The 13,537-nt window shown below is 40.3% G+C and overlaps 4 protein-coding genes across 5 annotated transcripts in view; 2 read left to right on the plus strand and 2 right to left on the minus strand.

Moving 5' to 3' along the window:
- The window catches only part of LOC128257230 (pupal cuticle protein Edg-78E), a 67,573-nt gene extending 58,244 nt beyond the window's left edge, over positions 1–9,329 (plus strand). Inside the window, exons 2-3 of one of the 2 annotated variants that reach the window (XM_052988160.1) lie at positions 8,747–8,774; positions 8,841–9,329. In XM_052988160.1, the coding sequence (XP_052844120.1) occupies positions 8,763–8,774; positions 8,841–9,212 (384 nt within the window). In that variant the 5' untranslated portion in view covers positions 8,747–8,762 and the 3' untranslated portion in view covers positions 9,213–9,329. Of the gene's footprint in view, positions 1–8,683; positions 8,775–8,840 lie in introns of those variants that run through there. The other variant, XM_052988159.1, reaches the window with a different exon arrangement.
- LOC128257231 (acyl-CoA-binding protein-like) overlaps positions 1–13,537 on the minus strand; it is a 67,836-nt gene that overhangs the window by 42,716 nt on the left and 11,583 nt on the right. The gene's annotated exons all lie outside the window — the stretch shown is intronic.
- Positions 691–1,376, minus strand: LOC128257229 (pupal cuticle protein Edg-78E). The gene is made up of 2 exons (XM_052988158.1): positions 1,228–1,376; positions 691–1,161 (listed from the first exon to the last, which is right to left on the minus strand). The coding sequence occupies exons 1-2, from the start codon at positions 1,237–1,239 to the stop codon at positions 790–792; spliced, it is 384 nt and encodes a 127-aa protein (XP_052844118.1). The 5' UTR covers positions 1,240–1,376; the 3' UTR covers positions 691–789.
- Positions 6,248–7,277, plus strand: LOC128257227 (pupal cuticle protein Edg-78E). Its single transcript, XM_052988157.1, has 2 exons — positions 6,248–6,352; positions 6,433–7,277. Exons 1-2 carry the CDS (start codon positions 6,341–6,343, stop codon positions 6,931–6,933), a joined length of 513 nt encoding a protein of 170 aa, XP_052844117.1. The 5' UTR covers positions 6,248–6,340; the 3' UTR covers positions 6,934–7,277.

The following is a 13,537-nucleotide window of genomic DNA, read 5'->3' on the forward strand; positions in this document are numbered from 1 at the left end:
TATTTACACATTACTACAGATATAAAAATCAAGTTAAATAAAAGCCAATATAATTATAAATTATTTTCACAGTTTGCCATATGACTATAACAGATGGATTGTATTAAAAATTTATTTCTTTATGCTGTTTTCATTTCAAATAATTTCAAACTCCCGCCCAAAAGACAAAGTTATGAGATAGGTATCGATATAAATATCGTCTGAGCTTCGGTGTGAATGCCATTGCGTTGTGAATACTTTACAATAAGCGTTAAGGCAGCCCTCGTTCCCTAAAAACATACCTTATAGGCGCCAATTATTTAAATTCAAATTTATAAATATGACTTTTTGAGATGTTTAATTTTGTAATTCATAAATTGTTTAATAGTGATCGTTTGGAGTTAGTTTGTTAACTGAAACCGTTTCTCAATAAAACTCCAAAGATATACTAGCTAGCAACTACTATACCATACTATATAATTTGCAATGAGCAGCTCATAGACATAATTTTTTTAGAATTTGCATAGTGGAGGGTAACCTTAAAATCATTTATATAGCATGTACATACATATTTACCAACTATCAACGCATGTTTAATTTTAAGTTTAGAGAAATGTTTACCAACGTGAATTAGCGCATCAACCAAATAGCCAATTTTTTGCAATGCCCCCCTTTGTGCAGTGTACATACAAATTTAACAACGGTTTCGACTTGCTTATGGAAATGTATGTTTTTCTTAAACGGTGTTTATTTTCAAATGACTTAAGCCTAGCTCGCATAACGCCCAACAAGTGGTGGAGCGATTGGGGTCTAGAATCGACCCTGCCCTTGACGAGATTCTTGGTGCGGATGGGTGCGGATGTACTCCAGGGACTTGAGGATGGCCGCCGGGATGGGGGGAGGGGTGGGCAGATGGGCGCCGGCGGGATGGAAGCCGTTGGCATCGGCGGAGTAGGTCAGTTGGATGAGCTGGCCATCGGGGGCGTAGTAGGCGTTCGATCCGCTGGCATAGTATCCGCCCACGCCCGACTCCTGCCCGGCAATGCCGTTCGAGGTCTGGTACTGGTAGGCATAGCTACCGTCCTCCTTCAGATCGCTCTTGTACTCTCTCGTCTCGGCAGCGGCATCAAAAGAATCGGCCTGAACGCAGGCAATGGCCAAGGCGGCAACGGCGAGGACGAACTGCGGACCAAAGGATACTAGTTAGTTGAAAGGGATCATCTCTTGGCAAACCATTTCCCCACTTACGAATTTGTTCATTTTCTGTTTGGGCTGGATTAAATTGGGTTGGGCTGAACTGACTTGTTGTCACTATGAACTCGCAACGAGAATGAATGTGACTGAATTGGCCTGGCGGCGCATTTATAGCATTTTGGCACGCCAATCATTTTGGGCCGGGCACTCGCAGTCGTCGCAGTCGCCGAAAACGCGTATAATTTTCAGCATTGAACATGAACTGCCCCTCACAGATAACCAAAAAAACCCACACATTGGCACTTAAAGACCCCGCTGGAGACTGACTCTTCCGTCGATACATTTTTTTTCGGTATATCGCTGTGTGTGTGTGTGTGTGTGTGTGATAGTTTTTTTGGCCATAAACTTTATGCTCCTTTTTGTTCAAGCTGTGGTCAGCCGGTTAATCAATTCGAAGTTGAAGAATTGCTAGACGGGGGTTAATTTTTCATTAACACCTACGAAAATTGTTTAGTTAGCGCAATTTGTAGTTGCCCCATCAAAGAGTCCACTTTATTTCCTGGCAGAAGAATAAATATTGGGTCCCATGAGCTGGCAAATTATTTTAAAGTGCCTAGATTTGTTGCAGCATCATTAATAAATGTAACGCCTAGTCCTTTTACCCAAAATCATATGCGAAACTTGATAATAAATCGTTCGCAAAATCAGCAAAATCGATTAAGAACCTCAAATGCTAAGGTCAACGGATTCATTTATTACAAAATCACCAAGCGCGCCCAAAAATGAAAAAGGCAACCTCAACTTTAGGGCAAGAGCAGACGAACGACCTTGCCACCGCGGCGCAACATTTTAGCAGACTGTCCGAAAGAACGACAGTTTATCGACAGCGGAGCAGGCAAGTTTGTATTAAGTTTTGATAAGAGAACTTGCGATGAGCCGGCGATGACGTGACTCACGGGCAACACGAGGCATCAGAGGGAGTGCAAAATAAAACTGCTAAGCCATGGGTAAATCTGGTTAAATGGAAATTTTGGCCCAGTAAAATATTAATGGAGTTTATGGTATAATTTTCTGTAACAAAAATATTAAATTGTACGTAGGTCAAAAATTTAAAGGAAAACCACTGATTTAATATCTATTTTAATACAATAAATAAACAAAATAAATGAAATTAACATATATATATTTAGTATGAAACGCACGTAGCTTAAAATATATAGCTTAAATTAATATTTTAAAAGCAAAGGATTTTAAGTTGTTTCAAAAAATTAGTAAGAATAAATACCCGATCTAATTATGGTGCACAATTTAAATCAAAGCGAAATCATTTTCGGTTCGGTTAATTTTGGTTGTTTTTTATAGACATTTTTTAAAGATTTAAGAAAGTTTCCTCTGTATCTCGTAACATATATTTACCAAAAGGTTTTATTTCATTTATTTATTTTTTTTTAAGTCGTTTTTACAAAATGAATTTACATTTTTACAATTTATATTCAAAAATTGAAAATGTTGTGTCAATATATTTTATGTTTTAATGGAAAAAAAATCATGTTATATCCAAAACCATATATAAGCGATAATAAATTTTAGAAAATGTGACAATAAATTGAAATCAACCAGACCTCTAATGTGCCAAATATAATTTTTTTGAAATATTTCCATTAGCACATTGCCCAGTTTAGTACCCAATTTTATTTGGGCCATATTAAAGGTGTCGTTGTCGTTCTGCCATCACTAAAGTGGCCAAAAGGCATCAGCCAGCAACAAGAGAGCTTGACTCGGGGCGCATGCTGTTTCCCTTATAAGATTTGTGTTGGCCTTTTATAAGTACATGGCAACCAGACTGCGTCTGCGACTGGGACTCAATCTGACTCTGGGATGGGGACGAGTTGGGAGGAAAGTGAATGTGAATGTGCTGAGGGACGATGGACGATGTCGCACCAGAAGCAGAAGCAGCATTATCTGCTTTTTGCTGCCCTCTGCTATGCTGGCCTTTTCGGTGTTACTTTCGGCTTTTATGCTCCAAACCGGCTGTTCGGCAATTTGGCTTCATTTTTTTTTTTTTGTCGGTCCGGTCGACACATTTGTCCGGTGCCTGCCGCTTGGGCGGCTTTAAATGAAAGCAAAAGTTGTTACGATTCGATGGCGTTTCCTTAAGCCGCTTCCGCTGTACTCAACTATCCTGACCAGTGCTCCTTCTCCCCGACCATCTATCCATTAGGGCATCATTCCATCTTCGCGCGCATTAAGCGGAGACAAGAAGCACCAGCGGATAGTAAAAGGGGGAAGAAAGGGGACACGCTGTGGAGCAGTGACTCCTTGGCCAGTTCCTCACGGCTCACCTGCTCCACATTTATTGACCCACATTCAGTGGCGGCCACTCGTCCAGTCCGCTTCAGACTGGTCTCATTCCGGTCCCACCATCCAGTCCCGCCGAAGGTCGTTCAGGCGCAGCGTGCGTATCTCAATTTTAGCCTTAGTTTGGGCATGTCTTTGGAAATTTATTTTACGACCACTGCCGCATCTGCACGGAGAAAAAGTTGATGAAGTTTCTTATAAATATTAGGTACTTCATTTATTGCATTTAAATATTCTTAAGATTTTTTTTAACTATAAAAGAGCCTTAGGACAGATAGGCTGTTTAACAAATTCTCCATTTTAATTAATTAAATAAATCATTAATTCAATTATTAAATTTATTTATTTGTATTTATATGTAAAAACAAATATGTTTTACTAAGATATCAGAATGGTTTTCTTAAAACATACACAAAATGGTGTTATATATTAAAAAAATTATATATTCAAAGATATTCTTAGCAAAAGGTAATATAAAATATAGAATTATAATATAGTAGATAAACATTACTCCATCCCATAGATTTCAACAATATACTTTTTAATATTTAACACATTTTCAGGCCACCAACTTTGCCTTGACTTTATCTCCGTGTACTTCGGGCAGGTCTGGCAGCGATTGGTATTTGAATTTTTATGGCCAATCCGTTGCTCTACATTCACTCATCGGATACATTTAGCGAGCTTAATTAATTAATACACTGTCAACGCAAGCGACGCTTCAGACTGGCTGGCCACTCTTTATGGACCGTTTATACGGTTTCATTCATTTGTTAGAAATCTCGTTTAAGACTTCACCGATTCTGCTGCAGATGTAACCCTATCCAGCGCCCATAAATCGAGCAGAAAGCGTTGGCGTTGGGCGTGGAAGGTCGGCCCTTGGGGGGTTTTTTTTTATGGATGCATGGATTGCCGCCAAACAAAGTCAACGACTTTCGAAAATCTGGCCGCAACGACCTTCAATCGCTAGAGACGAAATGGGTCTGCTAATTGCTTGTAGTTGCAACTTTCATTTCGATTCGCTTTGGAAATTTGTTCGTGGTGGGATTTCGGCCAGTTCGCACTTGTAGCTTCAATTTAAATCAGCTCACGGCTTTATTGAATAACTCAATAATTTGGTTTTTCATCCGATTTATTTTTTTGGCAGTCAAAAGGTCTACATGTATACTATATGTATATGCAATTCTGGTGCGTGGTCAATGTTTAAGGCTTGCTGATGGACTTTTAATCAAAAACCTGATTCAATTTGCATGTTTCAAGTCCGTTTCCTCTCGCTGGTTCACATCTCTTGACAATTTATTTGACTGCGTGAATATGCCATAACATCGCACTACTAATTGATTTGACTCGTAGGCGATGCATTATAAAAGCTTTGAATTAAAGCAGCTTATTAATGTTTTATCTTTGCTGTTTTCAGCTTTTATTATGACTGGGGATTGAATTAAATTACAAGAGGGCGAGGCACTCAGAAGCATATTTTATTTATTTAAACGTATCAAAGTGACGGAATTTTTATGAACATGCGTGTAAGTGCCAGTGTAAAAATAAAAGTTATATTGGCTTATTTATGACTTCTGTGCATCAGATGCAAAATAAATGCATTATCACAGCTCTTCTGAGCATTACGACAGAAATATGGCCTTTTCTGGCATTGTGAAAATGCGATTACTATTTTTACATACATGCCATGCGGTCAAATTCGTGAGCTTTAAGGGTGTAAAATGTGTTTATTCTTTTTAAGTGGCTTACTGTCAAGAAGGTTTTCTAAGATTATAAAAAAAAATAATTATTATTTTTGATTATTTAAAGGAAAATAAATAATAAATAGGTAAAAATGTACCATAAATATCAGGTACACAAATACAACTTTTCTTAATATTAGTCCTAATAGTATTTATGTGAAAATACACAATTTCTTAAGTAAATATTTTTAGTTATAGGTAACTGGCAGTGGCAGCACTATTCATTAACTAATATTTATGAGTGCAACCAGTTATCTGCACATTGAAACTAGGTTCGTTATGTGTATGATGAGTTATGGACAGATTGCTTTGAAATTCTGATCGATTAGCATCTGCCTTTCGGAGTCGGGTGAAACTAGCAACAGTTTGGTTGGGGAAAAGGGGTTTCAGTGGCCATTTCACGCCCCATGCACCCACCCACCCACCAGTCCATGCAGCACGAGCCATACATATATGCTTAATGCGTCCACTTATCTCGATGCGACGGCATTATGCCATGCTCTGCGGCCTGATAAATGTTTGGGAACAGCGAATCCATTACAGATTTCGTAAAATACGAACGAGTAACTTGGTCGAGAATAATTAATGAATTAACAAAAACACTTAATTACTTAAGGGCCGGCAGCGAAGAGTTTCTTGACCCGCGGGGTTTGGAGAGGAGTGAAGAAGGTTCAACCAGGTGGTCAGCAGCGGGTTGGTTTCGTTTTCACTCAAAACTTTTAATGAATATTTGCCGTGGAAGCCACCTAGAGTCGAGATAATTGGTGCTGCAACCGTTGCTGGCTCTCGGCTGTGAAATCCGAAATGAGCTGCCATATGCTGTCGATGTGATGTGATGAGTTCCCCCAAGCCCCAAACCCCAATCAGCAATCCCCCAATTATCATCACCATCATGTCTAATGGCTGCACACCACTTTCCTCACTTTCGTTGCAGATCAAGTTGGATTTTGTGTTGGGTATAAAAGCGCCGGGTCGAGGTTACTGAGGCATCAAACACAGCTTAGCTCTTAGGGTCAAACCAGCAAATAAACCATAAACCAAATCTCAACAACTTAAGCCAGGCGAAAATGTCGAAGATCGTAAGTCAAAGGTTTTGGGCTGCCCTCAAAAGGGATACATACCATAACAAATAATAATAACAAATCACATGTGCTTGCAGAGCGTCGTTGTACTTGTGGCCGTGTCCATCCTGCTCGGAGTTAGGGCTCGTCCCTCGGATTCCGCGGATGCCCATGCCGAGATCCGGAGCTTCGTGAACGAGCTGAAGCAGGAGGACGGCAGCTACAACTACCAGTTCGAGACGTCTAACGGGATTGCACAGCAGGAGCAGGGCGTGGGTGGCTACTACGCCAGCGGCTCCTCGCAGTACTACACTCCGGAGGGGCAGCTCATCCAGCTGACCTACACGGCGGACGAGAACGGATTCCAGCCGCAGGGCGAGCACCTGCCCACTCCGCCGCCCATTCCAGAGGCCATCCTGAAGTCCTTGGAGTGGAACCGCAACCACCCGGAGGAAACCGGAGAGTACGAGCACCACGACCATCACAGTCACAGCCATGGTCATGGTCAGGAGCAGCAGGAGCAGGGCAAGCAATATCTGCAGCCAGCAGGAGCTTTGTTAGCGCCTGCGTCCGTGGGTCCCTACGACAGGAAGGTTTAGGCCAGCATCATCCCATACATACATAGCAATAGCAATAGCATCCGCATCCATCCTGTCCAGATTGTCTCATGTTCTGGGCTTGTCTGTTTGCCTAGTCAAAGCACCCAACAGGCAGTGCCCGTCAAACAGCAGAGACAACTACATCTGGAGGCGTGGGCACACCCACTCACCCACTGTATATATAGACCCTCATACATTAACATCAACATGCTCCCGGGCTGCTCGGAGGTCCTTCGTCCTTCGTCCTGTGCCCTCTGACCCGGCTCCTCTGCTGTCGGCTCGACTGACGTTGACATTTATTGCCAGAGATAATAATAATGTAATAAAAGAAAAATACAATTTAATATGCTTGTTTATACTATGAATGCCTGTGCCGAGACGAGAGCATATGGCCATGCCGTAGGCCATAGCACGGAAAGAAAAAATACTATATTAGCAATATAATGGGTCACCAAGTCTTCTCCATGGCACACTAAGCTTTTAAATTTTAAATAATATTTAAGTGTTAAATTTAAACGTTTTTGGTTAATCCCCACATCGCTTTTTGCGATGTTTTGGTAAATATAAAAATTAATATTAATTTAAGGGTTTTCCCCCGAGCAAGGCAATGGTGATTTACTTGTCAACACGTGTGAGAAACCGGTTTATCACGTCAATATTTACACACACTAAATATGCGAATTATTAATTGATATTGTCTTGACTTCAAATTAAAAGATGAAACCATTTCTCTCTGTGCCGATGCCATCGCATCGCCCACATGCATTATCGCAGCGGCTACCCCTTGAGATTTTCCTTCAAGTGTGCAGATCTGGTTTGACTATATCTATATCAGTTCATGCTGGGAAAGTTCAATCAGAAATTAATAAATGCACGCTCGTATTTGTCGTTGGGCGGTTGTATTATGCAAATTGACTTTGGCCCTTCGACTCAAGTTGATTCGCGTTTCGATCTCGAGAAATGTTGTAACTTCAAAAATCATTGTTAAGTTGATTAAATTAACAAGTTGTTGCTGATGTTGTGACGGTGATGATGCTGCTGCTGTTTGTTGTTGATAATCTCGGTAGCGTTTACCATTGTTGGTGTTTGCCGAAGAGCCATATTCGACTTTGATTTTGATGCATTGAGGTTGTGTCATCAACTCCACCCAAATCGCTGATTCAATTGGGTATACTCATTTCGGCAGCAGATTTGCAAATGATTTTCTGCAAAACAGCAGAATCCGTTTTTAGATAATAACACTTTTGGGAGACAGATCTTACCTTTAAAGCATGAACTTATAACAAATTCATTAATTGAAAAATATTTAAAATTAATTATGGGCTTTAAGATAATTAGTTCACTTTAATGAGATTTCAGAAACTTAATTTTATCAATCAGCTTAAATAAAATTAATGCAATTTATTTGATAAAATCCATTGTGTTAAGACTTTTATATTTTTTACAGCATATTGAACATGTTATTATACATTTAAAACAATTAAAATGAATAATTGTTTTACAATATAACTTACTTACTACCTTTTAAATGTGATATTTTAAATTTTAAAGCAACATTAACATTTACTTGTAAAGAGTATCTAGTAACTGACATCCTTACATCATGGGAACTCCATGTCTCGCATTAATGACTCGAAACGTGTGGCCAAAAGCAGTTTGATTGGGCGAAATATGGGTCGCTTTGCATGCTCGACTTGTTTGCATATTCGGAGTCTGCATATTGGCTTTGTCTTTGACCGCCGCAGCACTATAAATAGTCAATCGGGGGCCCAGAGTGACAGCATTAGCCTCTCAGTCAACAAACCAACAGCAGCAGCATCAGCAGCAACATGTACAAGCTCGTAAGTGGATAAGTCCGTAGCCAAGGTTCAGGCAATTTAATTGACTTCCTTTGACAATTCGAACAGCTCCTCGTCGTCGCCCTTTTCGGATGTGCCCTGGCCGCCCCCCTCAATGATGATACCATAACCAAGTTTCTGGCCAACCAGGACACCGACGGAACCTACGCCTACGACGTCGAGCAGTCCAGTGGTCTCCACATCCAGGAGGAGGGTCAGTCGGGACACTATGCTCGCGGCTCGTTCGGCTACATCTCCCCCGAGGGCACTCCCGTCCAGCTGTTCTACACTGCCGATGAGTTCGGTTTCCACCCACAGTCCGACCTCCTGCCCACCCCCCCACCAATCCCAGAGGCCATCCTCCGCTCCATCCAGTACATCCAGGAGCATCCTACCCCCGAGGAACTGGCCGATCGTGCTGTGCGCGCTCAGCAGATCTAATCCCGGAGCACCGATCTTAGTCTTTAGTTTGCCAAAGTAGTCTTCGCATGATGTCTTCATCCATTCCATACGATTAAAGCCATCCAGCCATCCACCGGCTGGTGTTAATTGAACTGATTTGCGGCCTATGTAATTTGCTTGGGAAAGAATTAATTAGCAGGGCCATGGAATAGAATTTAGTTTGACTACAGCTGAGACAATGCCTAGCTCTTGATACTGAATATTTAATGCTAACATTGACTTCTTCTCTTTGTGAACAGTGGGTCCAAAGTTGTCTAAGCTCGTAGTTCCGACTGTAACTGATTTTCAAAAGTTTCAGTTTCGGAACACAAGTCTGGGCCAACGTAATAAACTTTCTGTGATAATCTATACAAACGAAGGTCAAGGTGAACATGGCCAAAACTTGCAAACAATACCTTCAAGGGCGACTTTGTTTCAAATAACCTGGGAAATTGTAAAGAAATTGGTGTTAAACTTGTTTGGACTCAAAAAACAAGTCTGCAAGTTTTAAGACACGTAATTAAATATTGCCGGAATTTGGAAAGCATTGCAAGATTAAATGGGGTTTTAGTTAAAGTTTTCAAATACTTAAATAAGTGCTGCTTAAAAAGTTAAATAAAGGTTATTTTCTTTTTAAAATAGCTTGAGTAAACTCAAAACTAAAATAGCCAATTCGTTAAATTGACTAATAAAAGATTTAAAAATATTTTACTGCCTTTAATAAAATATTCATAAGCTTAAGCAATTTGCACTTAAATTGTGCGGCAAAAACACTGTGCTTGCGCTGCTCATTAACATTTGACATGAGGCAAGTTAATTTCTGCTTTTGGCTGCGATTTTATGGACGGGAATTGAATGAGTGTCTGCTGGAAATGGAAATTCATTAAGACACTTGCTGGCAGAGGAGCAGGAGCAGGAGCAGACACAAACGATTTTGGCTGCGACTTGGCTAACACGCACATAGCGATATTGAGGGTGATGGTTTTCGAAGGGGAATTGAGAGGACTCCGAGTCCGGGTTTCCCTATATCCATATCAATTAGGGAGGCACGTTCAGCGGCGGATATGAGTAGTTAATTAAAAAGATTGGGACGCAAGCAGCGTTAATATGCGATGTGTGAAGTGCCATAAAATTCAGCCAGCCAAAGGACGAACCCCAGGCCATTGTTTTCGCACGAGTTTCGGCTTCAATTTCGGTCTTTAACAACGCTTATGCAAATGTCAACCCATTATGTCTGTGGCTCTGCGGTCGCCACTTGAGGTACAGGTGCTTCAGATTTCTGCAACTGCCACTCCTGCTGGCGACAACAACACAAAGTTGCTGTGTAATCAAAAACTTTTATTTATCATTTTGCTGAAAATCTAATTATAAATGCGTTGTGGCAATGTGGCTCTTTTTTTCCGGTTCGCCTCGCTCCGTTCACAGTGCCCGTGAATTGTTTTGTGTGGAGTGTTATGGTGTGGTGTGGTATGGTATGAGTCTGTGAGTATCCATATCATGCTGTTTACTCCCGGCGATTGACGTCCATGTGGCAAGTCGTAAACGGGCATGCTGCTCTGTTCTGATCGGCTGTTGGTGCTGCAAAGGCAATAAAGTTGTAAAGTTTAAAAAATTGAAACGTGCTGATTTATTTTCGCGTGTTTTAAGGCATTTAAAGATCTCCCCACTTTATGGAGTGGAATATCTTAATAACTAGTTCTTTTAATAAAAAATCAGCCAAATAAGCCTTTGAGTAATGCGGGTGCAGATAAGCCGTTGCACTTTCCGGAAATTTAGCCCCTATATATAACGGCATCAAACAAATGGGCCAATAACCCTAAGCTCAGTAGCCGTGCAATTTACTTTTATGGTCAGTATAAACTATGCACCAAATTAGCCTTTCTCTGTTCTTCTTTTATTTGGCCATAACTCAACCAACTGTAGCGCATTGGGCCCGATGACTGGCCCACTTTTTGCCCCAACAAGGGTAGTCAAACACAACTACCCTTTTGTGACCGTTTCAATGTAAATACGTTTGTGGGGAATAGGGATACCTTTTCTATTTGACCGGATTCCGAGTGGCGACTGCAGAGGGGGTGGTGGGGGGTGGCATTGAGGGGCTACCATGTCCATATTTAAGCAGCCAAACAACGGCGGAAAGAATACAAAAAATTACTTTGTTTGCAGCTCCCGGAACATGGTCACGGCATGTGTCACGTAGCTGCCAAAAATATGCGAGCGAGTGCTTGAAAATGACACAGACCAGCCCACTCCGCCGGACTCCCTTTTCCGTGGAAAGCTTAACCCGTATAGCCAGGCTAGGCCATTTCAATTAAGCAAAAAGTGAAAAGAGCCCTTCTGTTATAGTAATATTTATAGGGATTCACGGGAAACGAAACATTCTTCAGCTATCCAACTTTAATGCTTTACTTACCACTTTACACACTCTCCAGTTTTCACTTTTCATTTGCTGTGCAATTTTTCTCGCAACCAGAAAATAAAAAGAAGAGAAATGAATAAGGAAAAACATTCACTGGCTGTCTTAATAACAATAGTTACGGCCATTTGCGGCGAGTCGATGAGGATGGCGATGGGTGGGGGGATAAAAAACCAGGATACTTGTGCTAGCAAAATGAAAAATAATTTTCAACAATAATTGGCAAAGAAAACTTTGGGCCAAAGTGCGGGTGAGTGAAGTTCCGAATTCCCTTCATTCTTTGGACATACCAATACGGAATGACAACAGCCATAGCTAGACGGACAAACGAAACCAATTTATTTCCAAGTAAAAATCAATAGTCAAGTAGGAGGAGCCACGGGGTACACTAACGTGAAAATCGTAAAAAACGTCAAATTCTGGAGAGGCGACAAAATTGTGTGTGAGTGTGAGTGTGTGTGTGGCCCATCAAAGCGTGTACGTGAAGATGCCACCTCAAATTGTGAGTTTGCCGGACACTCTGCGTCAATCGAAAGTGATCCCCTGTGCCACCCCTCCCCGTCTCCATCCAAATGATGCCCTGCACTCCGCCGTACATGCTGCACTTATATCCGTAACGGTCGTCGGGCTTCCGGAATCCGTTTTTCGTTAACAACTGCGACCCAAGTAGCGCACAAGGATAGCGACAACAACAACAGCAGCAACAACAATGTCAGCCAGGACGACAAGGACAACAACGGTGGCGCTTAATAGTAAAATATGCATTTGACATGCGATGAAGTACATTGAGTGCACCGAGAAAAGTGCCAGCAAAGGTGCTAGGTTTGCATATTTAAGGCTGTTTAATGTCAGCCATATAACTCGAAAATATCAAGACATTTATTTTAGATTTTTCGCAGTATTCTGCAATCGTAAATATTATATGTTATACTTTTAAGCAGCTAATATATTTAAAGAATATTTTTCTTATTTCTTGCATACTACGCAAAAGTTTTTTTATGTCGGCCATATCTCTTAAAAATATCAAGACGTTTCATTTGGATTTCCCGCAGTATTGGATATTTGTAAATATAATATTCGATGCTTAGCTTTAGAGCCGCTTATATATTTAAAGAATATTTTTAAAATTTCATAATATGCATATATAAAGGCGTTTTTATGTCAGCCATATATTTTGAAAATGACAAGACATTTATTTCAAATTTCTTACAGTATTCTATAGCCGTCCATATTTTATTTCTTACTTCTAAGCACTTAATATACTTGGAGAATAAATTTCATATTTCTTGAGATACAATTATTATTATATTTTTAATTGTTATATATTAAGCTATAATTATTGTTGGTCTGGTAAAATATATTATTATTAAAAAGTTTTGCTGAACACAAACCTATATATGTTTAATTTGTGAGTGTTCTGTTTTTCCAGTAACACAATTATTTTATTTTTAGTTTAAAAATAGCTAAAATCTATTAATTTTAATAGCTGCCCTTATACAAATTGTAAATAGTTTTGGCTGCGGTTATTAAGCAATCATTATTTTTCTGTTATGTGTCGCAACCCTGAGTGCTTGCACCGCGGTCATTTGTTTAAAGTTTCAATTAATTGGTCCGCATTTGTTGGGGGCAGTGGAGCGAACGAGCGATAAGCCAGAAATATGTTCTTCTCTTTAGATGTGACATTTTGATTGCGACCGCATATTATTAATTTTCCGTCGCAGCTGAAAAGTATGCCATGGTTTAAACTACAATATAATTACGCACGCATTTCTGAACATGGAAATTTAATAATGCGTTCTTATGCTGACACACATATGGATGAAAGCACTAAATTTGATTTCAATAATTTAATATTAGACAGGGCATAAGAAGTCGTACAGTTACAGCAACAGTCTTCTGTAGTTAAGAG

The sequence above is a fragment of the Drosophila gunungcola genome (genome assembly GCF_025200985.1).
Source record: "Drosophila gunungcola strain Sukarami chromosome 3L unlocalized genomic scaffold, Dgunungcola_SK_2 000002F, whole genome shotgun sequence".
NCBI classification, from domain to species: Eukaryota; Metazoa; Arthropoda; class Insecta; order Diptera; family Drosophilidae; genus Drosophila; species Drosophila gunungcola.